The following is an 18,725-nucleotide window of genomic DNA, read 5'->3' as shown; positions in this document are numbered from 1 at the left end:
GGAAGAACTCAGGACGCTCAAAGTGAAGTCGGATCAATGATAGGTATTATGGTTTTGCCAAAAATGCTTTCTGTTCGAGGCCAGAATTTTCAGTTTGTCCACCTCTGTCTGCGGAACTTTCTCCAACAGCAGTTAATTTCAGTTGATTGCTCTGCTCTTATTGGTCGACTCCACCTGGCCACGTGGTTGCTTAGCTACCAAAGCCTCCCCCCTCCCCCCTCCCTCCTCCAACACAGACATTCTAACTGATAACTGTCAGTTTACTCTAAGTGAACAGACCTAATAACTTGACCATACATTGTCCAATCTTCCTCAAACTTGTCAAGCATGATGATGGTTCATCACTGACCACTTATACATAATAATGTTTCATAAATTCCCGCCCTTTTTGATTAGCCACGCCCCCTTTCATAACTAATGAACCGTTTGTCCTAGAGACTTGTATGAGGTGTCTGTGAACTCAGGACAGAGTCCCTATTTAACTGCTGATTCAAGCCACGCCCCCTTTGAGTGACCACGCCCCCTTTTACTAACTTGTGAACCGTTTGTCCTACAGACTTGTATGAGGTGTCTGTGAACTCAGGACAGAGTCCCTGTTTGACTGTTGATTTGAGCCACGAGAATGATGGGCCAGAGGCAAGCACACAATCAAAATTTCTTTAGAAATTTTCTAGTTATTCTTCCGTTTCTTCCGTGTCATTTTTCGGTCGACTACTCCTCCCAGAGATTTGGCCACACATACACAAGAAAGGTATCAAATCGACCGGCTCGCCCATGACAAGTGTGCTATGACTTTTATAAGGGTTTCGACAAACGGTTTTCAAATTATTGGGCAAAGACACGTCAAAAAATCCCCCCAATGTAACCCTATGGAGAGTCTAGAGTGGGGATGTCATCAAACAGAGTGTAGAGGGAGAGAAGGAATTGTCAAAAAATAAATTTGAAAACTGCGCTCCAGGCCGCAAATTTCACTCTACAGAAATAATTTACACATAGAAACGTAGGAAAATTTGTCCTCTCACTCACAATCCTCTGGTAAAGCTGTCAGAGTTATAGTTTGGGCGCAGGACGCACAGATGCACAAACAAAACGCACCAACTGCCTCATTGGCTCCAATATTAAAAATGCAGGAAGATTTCTCCCCAAAAAAAATTTAACCGTTTTTTTAAATCGCTCTAACAAAGCTATTTTTTCATCTTTCTTAAAAAAAAACATATGTAGATGTTCAGGAAGAACTCAGGACGCTCAAAGTGAAGTCGGATCAATGATAGGTATTATGGTTTTGCCAAAAATGCTTTCTGTTCGAGGCCAGAAATTTCAGTTTGTCCACCTCTGTCTGCGGAACTTTCTCCAACAGCAGTTAATTTCAGTTGATTGCTCTGCTCTTATTGGTCGACTCCACCTGGCCACGTGGTTGCTTAGCTACCAAAGCCTCCCCCCTCCCCCCTCCCTCCTCCAACACAGACATTCTAACTGATAACTGTCAGTTTACTCTAAGTAAACAGACATGTTGTTCTTCATAAAACATGAGACCTTATAACTTGACCATACATTGTCCAATCTGCCTCAAACTTGTCAAGCATGATGATGGTTCATCACTGACCACTTATACATAACAATATTTCATAAATTCCCGCCCTTTTTGATTAGCCACGCCCCCTTTCATAACCAATGAACCGTTTGTCCTAGAGACTTGTACGAGGTGTCAGTGTACTCAGCAGAAAGTCCCTGTTTAATCCCTGCCCCTTTTGATAAGCCACGAGAGTCACAGTCCAGAGGCAAGCACACAGTCAAAATTTCTTTAGAAATTTTCTAGTTTTTATTCTTCCGTTTCTTCCGTGTTTTTTTCGGTCGACTACTCCTCCCAGAGTTTTGGCCGCACATACACAAAAAAGGTATCAAATCGACCGGCTCGCCCATGACAAGTGTGCTATGACTTTTATAAGGGTTTCGACAAACGGTTTTCAAATTATTGGGCAAAAACACGTCAAAAAATCCCCCCAATATAACCCTATGGAGAGTCTAGAGTGGAGAAGTCATCAAACAGAGTGTAGAGGGACAGAACGAATTGTCAAAAAATAAATTTGAAAACTGCACTCCAGGCCGCAAATTTCACTCTACAGAAATAATTTATACATAGAAACGTAGGAAAATTTGTCCTCTCACTCACAATCCTCTGGTAAAGCTGTCAGAGTTATAGTTTTGGCGCAGGACGCACAGATGCACAAACAAAACACATCAACTGCCTCATTGGCTCCCATATTAAAAATGCAGGAAGATTTCTCCCCAAAATTTTTTTTACAGTTTTTTAAAATCGCTCTAACAAAGCTATTTTTTCATCTTTCTTTAAAAAAAATATATGTAGACGTTCAGGAAGAACTCAGGACGCTCAAAGTGAAGTCGGATCAATGATAGGTATTATGGTTTTGCCAAAAATGCTTTCTGTTCGAGGCCAGAATTTTCAGTTTGTCGACCTCTGTCTGCTCACTGTAACGGAATTGTCAGTTAATTTCAGTTTGATTGCTCTGCTCTTATTGGTCGACTCCACCTGGCCACCTGGTTGCTTAGCTACAAAAGCCTCCCCCCTCCCTCCTCCAACACAGACATTTTAACTGATAACTGTCAGTTTACTCTAAGTGAACAGACCTAATAACTTGACCATACATTGTCCAATCTTCCTCAAACTTGCCAAGCATGATGATGGTTCATCACTGACCACTTATACATAATAATGTTTCATAAATTCCCGCCCTTTTTGATTAGCCACGCCCCCTTTCATAACTAATGAACCGTTTGTCCTAGAAACTTGTATAAGGTGTCTGATTACTCGGCATGAAGTCCCTGTTTAACTGGTGATTGATAACCCCGCCCCTTTTGATTAGCCACGCCCCCTTTCATAACTTATGAACCGTTTGTCCTAGAGACTTGTATGAGGTGTCTGTGAACTCAGGACAGAGTCCCTGTTTAACTGCTGATTCAAGCCACGCCCCCTTTGAGTGACCACGCCCCCTTTGAGTGACCACGCCCCCTTTTACTAACATGTGAACCGTTTGTCCTACAGACTTGTATGAGGTGTCTGTGAACTCAGGACAGAGTCCCTGTTTGACTGTTGATTTGAGCCACGAGAATGATGGTCCAGAGGCAAGCACACAATCAAAATTTCTTTAGAAATTTTCTAGTTTTTATTCTTCCGTTTCTTCCGTGTCATTTTTCGGTCGACTACTCCTCCCACAGTTTTGGCCGCACATACACAAAAAAGGTATCAAATCGACCGGCTCGCCCATGACAAGTGTGCTATGACTTTTATAAGGATTTCGACAAACGGTTTTCAAATTATTGGGCAAAAACACGTCAAAAAATCCCCCCAATGTAACCCTATGGAGAGTCTAGAGCGGTGATGTAATCAAACAGAGTGTAGAGGGAGAGAACGAATTGTCAAAAAATAAATTTGAAAACTGCGCTCCAGGCCGCAAATTTCACTCTACAGAAATAATTTATACATAGAAACGTAGGAAAATTTGTCCTCTCACTCACAATCCTCTGGTAAAGCTGTCAGAGTTATAGTTTGGGCGCAGGACGCACAGATGCACAAACAAAACACATCAACTGCCTCATTGGCTCCCATATTAAAAATGCAGGAAGATTTCTCCCCAAAAATTTTTTTACAGTTTTTTAAAATCGCTCTAACGAAGCTATTTTTTCATCTTTCTTTAAAAAAAATATATGTAGACGTTCAGGAAGAACTCAGGACGCTCAAAGTGAAGTCGGATCAATGATAGGTATTATGGTTTTGCCAAAAATGCTTTCTGTTCGAGGCCAGAATTTTCAGTTTGTCGACCTCTGTCTGCTCACTGTGATGGAACTGTCAGTTAATTTCAGTTGATTGCTCTGCTCTTATTGGTCGACTCCATCTGGCCACGTGGTTGCTTAGCTACCAAAGCCTCCCCCCTCCCCCCCCCTCCTCCAACACAGACATTCTAACTGATAACTGTCAGTTTACTCTAAGTGAACAGACTTCATAAAACATGAGACCTTATAACTTGACCATACATTGTCCAATCTTCCTCAAACTTGCCAAGCATGATGATGGTTCATCACTGACCACTTATACATAATAATGTTTCATAAATTCCCGCCCTTTTTGATTAGCCACGCCCCCTTTCATAACTAATGAACCGTTTGTCCTAGAAACGTATACAAGGTGTCAGATTACTCGGCATGAAGTCCCTGTTTAACTGGTGATTGATAACCCCGCCCCTTTTGATTAGCCACGCCCCCTTTCATAACTAATGAACCGTTTGTCCTAGAGACTTGTATGAGGTGTCTGTGAACTTAGGACAGAGTCCCTGTTTAACTGTTGATTCAAGCCACGCCCCCTTTGAGTGACCACGCCCCCTTTTACTAACTTGTGAACCGTTTGTCCTACAGACTTGTATGAGGTGTCTGTGAACTCAGGACAGAGTCACTGTTTGACTGTTGATTTGAGCCACGAGAATGATGGTCCAGAGGCAAGCACACAATCAAAATTTCTTTAGAAATTTTCTAGTTGAAACCTATTATGGTGAATAAAGGGTCATAACATTAGGGAACGATTTCTAAAGTCCAGTCCATGTTCAACTGTGTATCCGTATCAGGATACAACGTTTTAGTATGGATACTTTTTTGAGTATGGATCCTTTTGCCAACCCTACTGTGTGTGTGTGTGTGTCTCACCTGGACGTTGTGGTGTTTGTCCCCAGGAGAACGTGTCTCTGGCAGACATCCTGTCTCTGCGGGACAGCTGTCTCTGTGAGGACGAGGTGTGGGCGGTGTGTGTGGAGTGCTGCGTGGCGCTGCAGAGCATCAGACCCTCCCACCTCTTCCACACGCTGTGCATCACGCCAGACACGCTGGCCTTCAACGCCCACGGCAACGCCTGCTTCATGGAGCAGCTGAGCGGTGAGTTCACTACACGGACGCACAGTCGCACACTCAAACTGGCACATATATACGAATATGTAAAGTCATGGAAAAAAGTGGGAAAAAAGCAACATTTTTCTCCCAGATTCACCACTTTAAATCTCATAAATCTGCGCATTTATTTCTTGTAGATTTGCCACTTTAATCTTGTAAACTTTTTTCTCAAAATATTATTTTCATATGTTTTTTTTTTTACACATTCTGGCTGCATGTAATATCCTCCAATATTCTCTAGGGTTGAAATCTGGAATTTGCAAGTATTTCAATCAGTGCCCTATTAAGGGTTTGTCTTCTTCAATTTCTTGTTCATTTTAATGCCTGGTACAACTAAAGGTACATTTGTTTGGACAAATATAATGATAACAACAATAATAGCTCATAAGAGTTTAATTTAAGAGACATTTTTCATGGATTCATCATAATGATTTGGGTTATTATGAAGAATGTTTCCATGACTGTAGATGTAAAAATGACCAAAAAAGAAAGTAAGAGCAAATGTTCAGTCAAAGACAAGTCAAATATGACATGTCACAGGTAGTTTTATTGAAACCGTTTATTTAAGTGAACATAAATACCGTATAACAACAGGAGTACCTTTAAAAAAAAAAAAAATCAAAGCTCCATAAAGTTCACATTTAAATGAAAATATATCTTAAATAAAAGCCGCAGCTTCCCTGGAGTAAGGATCACAGTGCAAATTTGAACTTCAGTCATGGAAAAAATTAGACCACCCATGTTTTCTTTCATTTTAATGGTACATTAGGTACATTTGTTTGGACAAATATAATGATAACAACAATAATAGCTCATAAGAGTTTAATTTAAGAGCTGATACCTAGACATTTTCCATGGTTTTCTTGATAATAACCACAATCATTATCAAGAAAACCATGGAAAATGTCTAGATATCAGCTCTTAAATTAAACTCTTTTGAGGTGTTTTTGTTGTTATCATTATATTTGTCCAAACAAATGTACCTTTGCATTAAAAATGAACAATAAAGTGAAGAAAACAAGGGTGGTCTAATCATTTTTTCCATGACTGTATATATGTTTGTGCCAATTACTTTTTTTGGTAATTAAGTCTTTTTTGGAAATTTTGTGTCTTTTTTTAGGTAATTTAGTTTTTTTCTATCATTTTGTGTCTTTTTTTGATCATTTTATGTCTTTTTTTATAATGTTGTGTCTTTTTTAAAATAATTTTGTGTCTTTTTTGGTCATTTTGTGTCTTTTTTAAGTAATTTATTTATTTTTCCATCATTTTGTGTCTTTTTTTTGGTCATTTTATGTTTTTTTTTTTATAATTTTGTGTCGTTTTTTAATAATTTTATGTCTTTTTAAATATTTTGACACCACTTCAACGACTTCCATGATGATATTTGGCTTTTTCATATTCTAATCATGAGTTTAACTTTATTTTAAACACCACTGAAGCAGACCTGTGATGCTTAAACATGGTTTTTATTGTTAATATTCTTTGGCACAGACCTTCTCACACGTCTTTTTGCAGAATTTAAATGCGAGGCAGTGCAGTTTAAACTCTGTTTGACCCAGAAGGAAGGCCCCTTTTTCTTTTCAGTGATTTGTTGCAACTACATGCTTCAGTTTGCAAAATCCGGCTTGAAAATACATCAGTGTCTCATCGGATCCGTCAGGCTTTTTCCAGGTCAGCTCTGATTTGCACAGATGTGGAATCCAATGAAAACATCCTATCATGTTGTTTTTATCCTTCCTTTCTCTATTTTTATTCCCTTTCTATCTAAACACCCTGCATCACGCACATACGCCAAAAATTGATAAGCATTGATTAAATCAGCAGTGTGAGAGTTGCCAGGGGGATTATTGTTAGTGCAACCAGCGCTCACACACACATAACACACATTCTTGTACTTCTATCTTTGTGAGGACCCTCATTGGAAATGTGAATTTGTTTGCAAGGTTATAATAGTTTGGAATTTTTCATTAGTTTTAATTTTGTTGTGAATTTTTGTTTTCAAATTCAGTTAGTTTTAATGAGTTTTTAGAGTCAGTTTGCTAGTTTTAGTTTAGTATTTATGTTTTTGAAATGCTTTAGTTTTAGTTTAGTTTTTATTAGTTTTGGTTTTTGCCTTATCCATCTTCATTATATATGAAAAAAGTTGACAAAGACGAAAACGAAGGACATTTTCACTATAATTTTAGTTAGTTTTGTAACCACACAATACAGTTTCAGTTAATTATCATTATCATGTGACCTTTAACCCTTAAAACAAAGTCTGAAATATAAAAAAAGCCTTTAAAGAAGTGAGGACCGGCCGAAATGTCCTCACTTTGCAAAAATGTCCTCACTCTGTTGGTTAAAAACGTGTTCTGGTCCTCACTATGTTGGAAGTACAAGAACACACACACACACACACACACACACACACACACACACACACACATTCTTGTACTTCTGTCTTTGTGAGGACCCTCATTGGAACAGTGAATTCCCTACCAAGGTTATAATAGTTTTGGATTTTTCTTTAGTTTTAGTTTTAATTTCGTTGTCATTTTTTGTTTTCAAATTCAGTTCGTTTTAAAGAGTTTTTAGAGTGAGTTTGCTAGTTTTACTTTAGTATTTATGTTTTTGAAATGCTTTAGTTTTAGTTTAGTTTTTATTAGTTGTAGTTTTTTGTAATGGGGTATTTGTTGGGTGGGAGATTAAAAGAGGTCACAGTAAATTTTGCCTTTATTTCCTTTGTCTGATCCATCTTCATTATGTATGAAAAAAGTTGACAAAGACGAAAACGAAGGACATTTTCACTATAATTTTAGTTTTAATTAGTTTTGTAACCACACAATACAGTTTCAGTTAGTTAACGTTTTTTTAAAGCTCTCATTTTTTATTTCAGTTAACAAAAATGTTTTTTCAATTCTAGTTTTCATTATTTTGTTTAGTTTTTGTTAACTATAACCAATAACCTTGTTCCCATAGACCCTAACCATAACATAAACCTAATTGTAACCTTTAACCCTTAAAACAAAGTCTGAAATCTCAAAAAAGCCTTTAAAGAAGTCTTAAGCCTTTAAATGTCCTCACTCTGTTGGTTAAAAATGTGTTCCGGTCCTCACTATGTAGGAAGTACAAGAACACACACACACACAGACACACATTACACAGCCTGCATGGCATCCAATTATTCTTTCTTTTTTTTATCTCCACACAAATCTCCAGTCAGTAATAATAGTTTTACTTTGAAGAGAAGCTTTGATTACTCTGTCAGCTGAAACTCTTCACAGCTTCATCTGTTGTCGTGTTTTATTTCGTTTTATTTTAATCATTCGCTATGATTCATCCCGCGGACGGAAAAAGAAGCCGCGGTGCCACATTACCACATTACCCTTCTTCTGTTGGTTGTTCAGGCTGAACACTGTGAATCTGTATCATTCATCAAACACAAGGCTCACAATGCACACTTTCACCATTGATTACGTTTAATTCAGCTTTTTTTTTTTTTAACTTCTCTTTATTGAGGTTTTTTTTTCTTTTGTTTACATACAAAAATAAAGAAGATGCATGTTCATCTATGCTTGAAATCAACATGAAAGAGCAGAATGACAGTAGAATAAAAAAATAAAAAATAAAAACAAAAAAACAAACAAAAACCTAGGTGGAGTCAAATCAAATATCAAAACAAAAATAAGGTTGTTAATTTTTCATGGGATTATATTTGGCATAATAGTCCATAAATGGCTGCCATATTGTGTAAAAGGTATTAGAAAAATAAAAGCAATAAAAAAACAAAAAAATAAATAAATAAAAATAAAAATAAAAAAACGAACAAAAACCTAGGTGGAGTCAAATCAAATATCAAAACAAAAATAAGGTTTACAATTAAAAGAAAGATATTTAAATATTAATAATACAACTTGGAGGATGTCAAGTTTTATAAAATTTACAGTTGTTAATTTTTCATGGGATTATATTTGGTATAGTAGTCCATAAATGGCTGCCATATAATGTAAAAGGTATTAGAAAAATAAAAGCAATAAAAAACAAAAATAAAAACAAAAAACAAACAAAAACCTAGGTGGAGTCAAATCAAATATCAAAACAAAAATAAGGTTTAAAAACAAAAGAAAGATACAGAAAAGACATGGGATTATATTTGGTATAATAGTCCATAAATGGCTGCCAGATTGTGTAAAAGGTATTAGAAAAATAAAAGCAATAAAAAAAAAAAAAAAAAAAACCTAGGTGGAGTCAAATCAAATATCAAAACAAAAATAAGGTTTACAAATAAAAGAAAGATATTTAAACATTAATAATACAACTTGGAGGATGTCAAGTTTTCTAAAATTTACAGTTGTTAATTTTTCATGGGATTATATTTGGTATAATAATCCATAAATGGCTGCCATATTTTGTAAAAGGTATTGGAAAAATAAAGGCAATAAAAAAAAACACAGGACTGACAGGACACAAGGTTTGTTAAAGTTTATTTATTCTGTCATATATATTAGGGGCTATATTTGTTGTCTTAACTATAGTAAAAGTGCTTGGTAGCTCCAGTGCTAATGCTAATGTTTGTTAGCTCTTACGGTGGATTCACAAGGTGACCAAGGAATGTCTGATTTTTATTTTCATGGAGTGGTTTTAAATAAACCTTGTGAACTATCAGTTAAAGAGTGGACCATCATTCAAACAGGAATGCTACTAAACATAGATTCAGACCACAAAAACAATATAGAACATGTATGTTATGCAGTAAACCAGTCATTTATTAACTTCATGCAAAAAGCAATACGTGTTTTTGACAAGGTACCGAGGTAACTGAGATATACGTAAATCGCCTTCAAAATAAAAGCACTGCGGTGGTCTAATCATTTTTTCCATGACTGTATATATGTTTGTGCCAATTACTTTTCTGGTATTTTTTTGTCCTTTTTTTTTTATTTTGTGTCTTTTTTGGTCATTTTGTGTCTTTTTTAAGTAATTTAGTTTTTTTTCCATCATTTTGTGTATTTTTTTGGGTCATTTTATGTATTTTTTTTATAATTTTGTGTCTTTTTAAAATAATATTGTGTCTTTTTAAATATTTTGACACCACTTCAACGACTTCCATGATGATATTTGGCTTTTCATATCCTGATCATGAGTTTAACTTTATTTTAAACACCACTGAAGTAGACCTGTGATGCTAAAACATGGTTTTTATTGTTAATATTCTTTGGCACAGACCTTCTCACACGTCTTTTTGCAGAATTTAAATGCAAAGCACGTGCAGTTTAAACTCTGTTTGACCCAGAAGGAAGGCCCCTTTTTCTTTTCAGTGATTTGTTGCAACTATATGCTTCAGTTTGCAAAATCCGGCTTGAAAATACCGGATGTGGCCCGAATAGCCGGATGTGCCCCGCGTCCGCCCAATGCCCAGGTCTGGTGTAAATGCTTTAATGCTGTAAAATAATTGTTTGATTTAATGTGGACCCCAGGAAGAATAGTCTTCATCTCTATGAAGACTATTGGGGATCAAAAGGATACAATAAACAATAAACATTAATTGATCTTTTTTGTGCGAATGTAGAGTTTGTAGTGATGAAATTCCATCAGCCAGCCCCACACACACACACACACACACACACACAGAGGCAGGCTGTATAACAGAGTGACCTTGAGGCTGTGGAGCTGAATCTCAGTGAGAATGACTGTTGCCACAACAACTCATCAATAGCGTCATTTCAGCTATTTAATTACTGCAGGAAGGTTTATATAGCTGGCAGCAGCAGCATGTCCTCTGATGATGAACATAATTTTATTGTGACAAGTGGTTGCACGAAATAATTTTATCTGAATCTAGATATTTTTATTATGTTGACTGGACTTGTACATTTTAAGTAAATAAAAAAAAAAGATATTATGTAGTTCTTTCTCAATTATTTTATGTTCATTTTACTCAAATTTTCTTAGTAAATCCAAATTAAACCCACTTTAAATGAACTTAAATAAATTGTGTATTTTTTTTAACCTTTTGATGCACAACATGGGTCTAAACCAGGGGTATCAAACTCTGGCCCGCGGGCCAAATTTGGCCCGCAGTGTAATTTTATCTGGCCCGCGAGGCAATACCAAATTATTATCTTATTATTGTACTATAAAAGCTGACCCGCCGGTATTATACGGCGCATTTACCGCTAATACTACAAATCCCACAATGCCCTGCTGTTGTTTTGGCGCGTCAATCAGGACAGGACCCAGAAACGCTCCTCTGTGACAGTCGTCATAGCAACCTCAAGCTAGAGCTGTCTCCCAGCTACCCCTTCCCAAAAAGCAATAGGTTTTACCTTTTCTTTATGCACTTCTTCTTGCTACTTGATTGATTTATTATTGTTATTTTATTTTTAAATTTATTAACCTGTTGAAAAAGTTTATTTTGATATTTAAATCAGAAGGATGCAAATAGAAAAGAGGCATACGATTTTTATTTAACTTTTATTTAATAAATTAATGACATTGATGTGTTTTTTATTTGAAATTTGATTTTGCATGTCTGCACTATTTAGTTATATATTGTATGTTTATAAGCGTTGCTGGTTCCATATTTAATGTTAAAGCAAAACATGTTTGGTATATATTAAAAGGTTTATTTGTTCAATGTTGGCCCGCGATTTTATTCAAGTTTTACATTTTGGCCCATTGTGTATTTGAGTTTGACACCCCTGGCCTAAAGTGACCCGACAGAGTTTTTATGTTCTATATCTTTTACATTTTATCAAATATATAAGGTAAAATGAAAAGACTACAGAATCATTTATTACAGTGCATCAGAAGCTGTTCCTGTTCTGATGGTACCGGACCGTCTGAGCTCGGCGGGGAGTCCGATCAGTCCGATCAGCTGTTAGCAGCGTGTGAAGCAGTAATGTTGCTACCTGTTGTGCTAAAATGCTGAAGGCTCCATGAGTCATCATCACTCTCTCCATCTCCCCCGAGGAGCCTGCGTCACGGCAACGGCTGTCCTTTTTTATTCTCTCTCTTATTCACCGTCGATTTCACCGTGTTACAGTTCATCCTCACTACAGAGGCTCAAATGTCTTTCCTCCTTTTTCTAATCTCTTCTTCTTGTTTGTTTGAACTGTCAATCTCAGAAAGGAGGAGAGGAGAAAGGATAGACAAGCAAAATGGGAGAGGAGGAGAGGAGAGAGAAGAGAGAAAAGGATGGAAAAGGCAGGAGAGGAGAAAAGGAGGGAGGAGAGAGGAAAGGGTGTAAAAAGCAAAAAAGGAGAGGAGAAGATAGAGGAAAGGTTAGACGAGCAAAATGGGAGAGGAGGAGAGAGGAGAGGAGAAGATGAAAGGATGTAAAAGCAAAAGAGGAGAGAAGGGGCAGGGATGAGGAGAGGAAAAGATGGAAAAAGCAAAAGAGAATAGGAGAGGAGAGGAAAGGAAGGAAAAAGCAAGAGAGGAGAGGAGAAGAGGACAAAAGAGGAGAGAAGAACAGAAGAAAGAAAAGGTTCGAAAAGAGAGGAGAACAGAAGAGAGGAAAGGATGGAAAAGTCACAAGAGGAGAGGAGAGAAGATGAAAGGATGGAAAAGCAAAAGAGGAGAGAAGGGTAGAGGAGGAGGAGAGGACGAGAAGAGGAAAAGATGGAAAAAGCAAAAGAGGAGACAGGAGAGGAGAGGTGGGAAGAGGAAAGGATGGAAAAGAAAAATAGGAGAAAGGAGGAGAGGAGAAGACACGAGAGAGGAGGAAAGGAAGGAAAAAGCAAGAGAGGAGAGGAGAACAGAAGAGAGGAAAGGATTGGGAAAGGCAGGAGAGGAGAGGAGAGAAGAGGAAAAGATGGACAGAGGAAAGGAGAGAATGGAAAAGCAAAATAGGAGAGGAGAGGAGAGGAGAGGAGATGGGTGAGGTAAGGGGAACAGAATGACTAAGGTTTAGAGGAGAAGAGGAAATTAAAGGTTTCGGAAAGGGAGTAAAAAGGAGAAGAGATGCAACTAAAGCAGGGGGAAAAGGATGGAAGGAGGAGAGTAAGAGGAAAGGAAATGGCAAGGGAAGGAAAAGGGAAAAGGAGAGGAATTGTAAAAGGAAATTTTCCCCTGGGGCTACTGCCGCTGTGTGCACGCTATGATGAGATTCTTCAGAGATTTCAAACTATGCCCTTTAACCTCAAAGTGTGTGTGTGTGTGTGTGTGTGTCTGTGTGTATCTGTAACTGTAATCACAGCAAAGATCAAAGGCAATCAACAGAATTAACTGCCACCAACTGTCAAGATGCTGTAACAGTGACAGCAGAGGTGGACAGACTGGAATTTCTGGCCTCGAACAGAAAGCATTTTTGGCAAAACCATAATACCTATCATTGATCCGACTTCACTTTGAGCGTCCTAAGTTCTTCCTGAACGTCTACATATGGTTTTTTTTTTTAAGAAAAATGAAAAAATGGCTTTGTTAGAGCGATCTAAAACAACTGTTACATCTCCCTTTTTCTGAAATCTCCCTGTGTTTTTAATATGGGAGCCAATGAGGCTGTTGGTGGTGTTGGTGGATCATCTGTGCGTCCTACGCCCAAACTATAACTCTGACAGCTTTACCAGAGGATTGTGAGGGAGAAGACTAATTTTCCTACATTTTTATGTATAAATTATTTCTGTAGAGTGGAATTTGCGGCCTGGAGCCCAGTTTTCAAATTTATTTTTTGACAGTTTTTTCTCTCCCTCTACACTCTGGCGATGATGTCACACACTGTGACACGAACATTCCGTGCAATACACACCCATTATAATCTCAGAATTTCTCCAAAAATGATCATGGTCATTGAACAGGGATTGATAAAAAACTATATGACCTATCGAAACATGGATTAATACACCGATACACAAGACTTGTGTCTACTGTTTAAAGTTTAAATGGAGTCTCTAGGTGAAATTATGCCGGAGAAGTAGACGTTTAAAAATCTCCAATGATTGTTATTTTTTGCTCATTTTTTGTCGGCCGTCCCATTCATTTCAATGCAAAAAAATCGGTGCGATTGCCCCGTGGCCCTAATGAGAGGAAGAGGAGGAGAGGAAGAATGGAGCTTGGCCTCGCTACACCTGGGAGGAGACATCATAACTCCAGGAGACAAACCCAGATCTGTCATGACCCACTTTACTCCGCCCTTCCTCCTTCTCTCCTCCTTTTCTGTCTCTCCATATGTCCCTGTAACCTCTCTTGTCCTTTCAGTCCAGTTGAGGGATCTGCATGTTTCCTGCTTGTTTCCAGTCTGAGCAGTGGCCTATATGAAGAGGAGGACTGTGCACATATATAGCTCCTGTCTTGTTTGTCAGGGATTATCTCTGACACATGAATTATGCACGGGCTCACTGGACGGTTGCTTTTTATCGGTCCATTTGAGTCCTTTTTTGCTTAATTTATGTAATTTTTTTTGTCATTTTGTGTCTTTTTTTTGTCATTTTGTATCTTTTTTTGGTCATTTTGTGTCTGTTTGTGGTCATTTTGTGTCTTTTTTGGGTTATTTTGTGTCTTTTTTGGTCATTTTGTTTCTTTTTTGGGCCGTTTTGTGTCTTTTTGGTCATTTTGTGTGTTTTTTTCTCAATTTGTGTCTATGTGTTTTTTTTTTGGTAATTTTGTGTCTTTTTTTTGGTCATTTTTATTCTTTTTATCATATTCTGTTGATTTGCATCTCATTACCAAGTATGTTAGAGCAGCTATTCTCAACCTTGGGGTCCCGACCCCAATTGGGGTCGCGAGATGATTTCTGGGGGTCGCCAAATCATTTTGGAAGTCAGCTCTGTCTCCACTGTGTTAAAGTGTTTTAGTCTTTTAGGTCATTTTGTGTCTTTTTATGGTAATTTTGTATCATTTTTTTGGTCATTTTTTGGTCATTTTGTGTCTTTTTTTTGTCATTTTGTATCTTTTTTTGTCATTTTGTTTCTTTTTTGGGCCATTTTGTGTCTGTTTTTGTCATTTTATGTTGTTTTTTCTCAATTTGTGTGTTTTGTGGTATTTTTTTGTCATTTTCTGGTCAATTTGAGTCCTTTTTTGCTTAATTTATGTAATTTTTTTGGTCATTTTGTGTCTTTTTTGAGCAGTGGCCTATATGAAGAGGACGAATGTACACACATATAGCTCCTGTCTTGTTTGTCAGGGATTATCTCCGACACATGAATTATGCACGGGCTCACTGGACTGTTGCTTTTTATCATATTCTGTTGATTTGCATCTCATTACCAAGTATGTTAGAGTCCAGAACTGACACGACGATACATCAAACACGGACAATCGGTCCCTTTTTGACGACATCATGATGTACTGTATGTATTTCACACGTGCTTAACGGAGCAGTTAATTGGTTTGTTTGTTTTTTCGTCCTTGCAGATGATCCAGAAGGTTCCTTCGTGCCTCCAGAGTTTGACAACACGGGCAGCACGTTTGAGGTGAGAGAAGCTGAAATGCTCTTATGGATTTTTATTCTGGTCACAGTTGCTCACAGTCGCTCCGGGGACAGACGCCTCGCTGGTGTTTGCAGAGGGAGAGGACACTGTTTTGGTTTTTCTTTCCTCAGATAAAACTCCTAACACGAGCTACAAGCTGTCCTTTTTCACCTCTGTGTGGTGAAGGCAGAGCTGGAACATGTTTGAGTATTTCTAGAGTACATCTTCCGCCTCTGATAATCATCATCTCTCTTTTATTAACGCTCTGCAGGTTTGTGTAGGATTTCAACCAGAAATACTTGGCCTTGCTGTCATTGTGCCCACCCAGTTTTCCCGTGCGAAGACATATTTATAGCAATATTTCTGGTACACCCACTGTCAATAATTTAAATAATTATGCAACATTATCAGACCAAACCAGTGTTAACCCATTGGAGTCTTTTTTAGGCTATTTCAACTGTTTATGGATATTTTCAGCTACATAAAAAATGTTGGTAGGGCTGGGCGATATGGACCAAAAGTCATATCCTGATATATTTAGGCTGAATATCAATATACAATATATATCCCGGTATTTTCATCGCAAAGTGAGAGCAAAGTCAAAGCCAAATATGACATGTCACAATTGTTTTTTTTTAAACCGTTTATTTAAGTGAACATAAATACTGTATAACAACAGGAGTACCTTTTTTAAAATCAAAGCTCCATAAAGTGCGTATTTAAATTTAAAAAATCTTAAATAAAAATAGCCTATGAAATAAAATAGGCCAATCTTTTTCCGAAATAAATATATTTATATGAGAAAAGAATAACGAACATTACAAAATAACTAAATATAACAAACCCTAGTAAGGGCAGCATTTATATATGAAGAAAGAAAAAAATGTAACTTTATCAATATATGCAATATGGTATAATTCCATATCACATTTAAAAACATATCAATATATCTTTTATATCGATATATCGACCAGCCCTAGCACACTTTTTCCACTTCTAGAGTACATCTTCCTCCTCTGATAATCATCATCTCTCTTTTATTAACGCTCTGCAGGTTTGTGTAGGATTTCAACCAGAAATACTTGTTCTTGCTGTAGTTATGCCCACCCAGTTTTCCCGTGCAAAGACATATTTATAGCAATATTTCTGGTACACCCACTGTCAATAATTTAAATAATTACGCAACATTATCAGACCAAACCAATGTTAACCCATTGGAATCTTTTTCAGGCTATTTCAACCATTTATGGATACTTTTCATTCTGCCAGTTAACACACGTTTACCATGCCATCTCCGGCTTTTAGTTAGCCCTCTGGGGTCTATGATCGTGCCGTCCTGATCAGATAATGTGACATTTAACAAAAAAACTAGATCACATGGAGCTCTGCCATCAACTTCACTCCAAAGTACAGACTTGAAACTTTCTCCCAATTTTTGTTTGACATTCCTAGGTCATGTAAAACCAAAGATATGATCGTTTTAATTTGATAGTACAGAAATATTTGAGCGTTGCTGTCGCTCTCTGTGTAATTTCGTACATAGTTTGTTTTGAAGAGTTGCAGGTAACAAGGAAAAAATGCCTATAAATATACTGTTTTTGTGGGACTTTTTTGTAAATAGTTTTATTATATTTAAATGTTTACCTTTTTATATGTTCATATTTGTATCCTATGTTTACATTTTCAAGTTCCAAAACAGTTCATTGAGCATATTTTGGTTTTTATTGTAGTAAATAGTATAATTTTTCAAATCGGATTTCATGAGTTTTGGGCTCAATATGTTGACAAAGTAGGTTAAAGTGAGAAAATAATTGTCAGATCATATAGGTGAAGAAAAAATGGATACCAACTATGGGTATAGTAAACATTTTTTATGTGATACATGAAGGGCAAAATCAAAAGTATTTAAAAACGGCCAAAATAGGTTCAGAGCCCAGAGGGTTAACAACAGGGCTTAATATTGCTTCGTTTTTATGTTGTGACATCATGAAGAAGTCAGGCGCCGGAGTTTTCCTGGACTCCAGAATGCCACAATGGCCACAGCCACAATAATAAAACCCCAGTTGAAATATACCAGATGTATCCAATAATGGTCTTGAATTTGTTTGTTGTAACATTTTTGACTGAGACACTGAAAGATGAACTCTTGAATATTTTAGGAAAGCCTTGAGGGAGATTCATCAGATTTGATTTTTGAGGTCATAGGTTACGTGACCTCACAATATATGTTTTTGGGCCATTGCGCAATAATTAATATGCTGATGACTTTGCACTGTATTCATCTAAATTAAATTTATTACATTTTCACAGCATACCAAAAAATTAGAATCATGGTTGAATTTTCCCTCTCACACATTAAAAAAAAGTGTGTTAATATTTTGTGAAAGCACCAAAAGTCAGCGACCGGCCACTTTATTAGGTACACCAGTACATGTATGTAATGTAATACAACAGCTCTGTCATTAATTCCACAATGACAAAGATTCTAGTTTTTCAGGTTTTTTTGAGTGTCAGAAAGGTAATAATAATAATAATAATTATACTGTATGTTTATTATTGAGTCCATTATATTAAGAGGTGTTTCTAATATTCTGGCACGACCATGTTTGTAAATTGGGTGGCCAAAATATTAGAAACACCTCTTAATATAATGCACTCAGACTTAGGGGTGGGCCATATTGTATTGGTATATTTTTTACATGATAAAAATGAATATTGCAAATATCCACTTAGACTGAGACTGTTTCGTTTTGTCGTTTTGTAGTTTTTTGTAGTTTTTTTCCACCTATTTTCGGTCTCTTCACCAATGAAATGCATCAGAATACATGTGGAGTGTCTCAATGCAAAACGTTGATTTTTTAAAAAATTGTATTGAAGGTCTGGACAAATAAACTCAACTTGTCATGAAAGCCACAAATACTTTTTGAATTTCATTTCTATCTGCTACAGAGGCTGAAAAATCTGTTATTTAGTAGGAAGAGTTGACACTTCTGAACTTCTGGGGTTATTTTAAAATCTCCCAGAGGTTTTACAGGCATTTTTTTTACAGGCGTTTTAGGCCTAAATGGGTTAATACATATTTAAATACAACATGTTTGCTCCTTCAGGATTACCGAGTAGATCTCTGTAACCTTTACATTCCTCTGCAGACACTCCTCTCCACAGCTGGGTCTTCTGAGCTGCAGGGACGCTCTGAAATTAGTCTTTATGCTGCAGCTGAAGCTTTTGGCTTTCTCTGTGGAAACACAGCAGAACAATGAGAAGCTTGCACACACTCATTACATTTATGTTAGAAAGCTAATGTTAGCTATGTGTTAGAAAGCTAATGTTAGCTTTGTGTTATAAAGCTAATGTTAGCTATGTGTTATAAAGCTAATGTTA

The 18,725-nt window shown here is 36.9% G+C and overlaps 1 protein-coding gene across 1 annotated transcript in view; it reads left to right on the top strand.

The window, feature by feature from the left end:
• The window catches only part of LOC131993241 (kinase non-catalytic C-lobe domain-containing protein 1), a 102,572-nt gene that overhangs the window by 13,829 nt on the left and 70,018 nt on the right, over positions 1 to 18,725 (top strand). The window contains 2 exon segments of the mRNA XM_059359046.1: positions 4,740 to 4,938; positions 15,289 to 15,347. Of these exon segments, the coding sequence (XP_059215029.1) occupies positions 4,740 to 4,938; positions 15,289 to 15,347 (258 nt within the window).

This window comes from Centropristis striata, chromosome 20 (assembly GCF_030273125.1).
Source record: "Centropristis striata isolate RG_2023a ecotype Rhode Island chromosome 20, C.striata_1.0, whole genome shotgun sequence".
NCBI classification, from domain to species: domain Eukaryota; kingdom Metazoa; phylum Chordata; class Actinopteri; order Perciformes; family Serranidae; genus Centropristis; species Centropristis striata.
The sequence above is the reverse complement of the archived record's forward strand: the minus strand, read 5'-3'. Positions and strand labels throughout refer to the sequence as shown.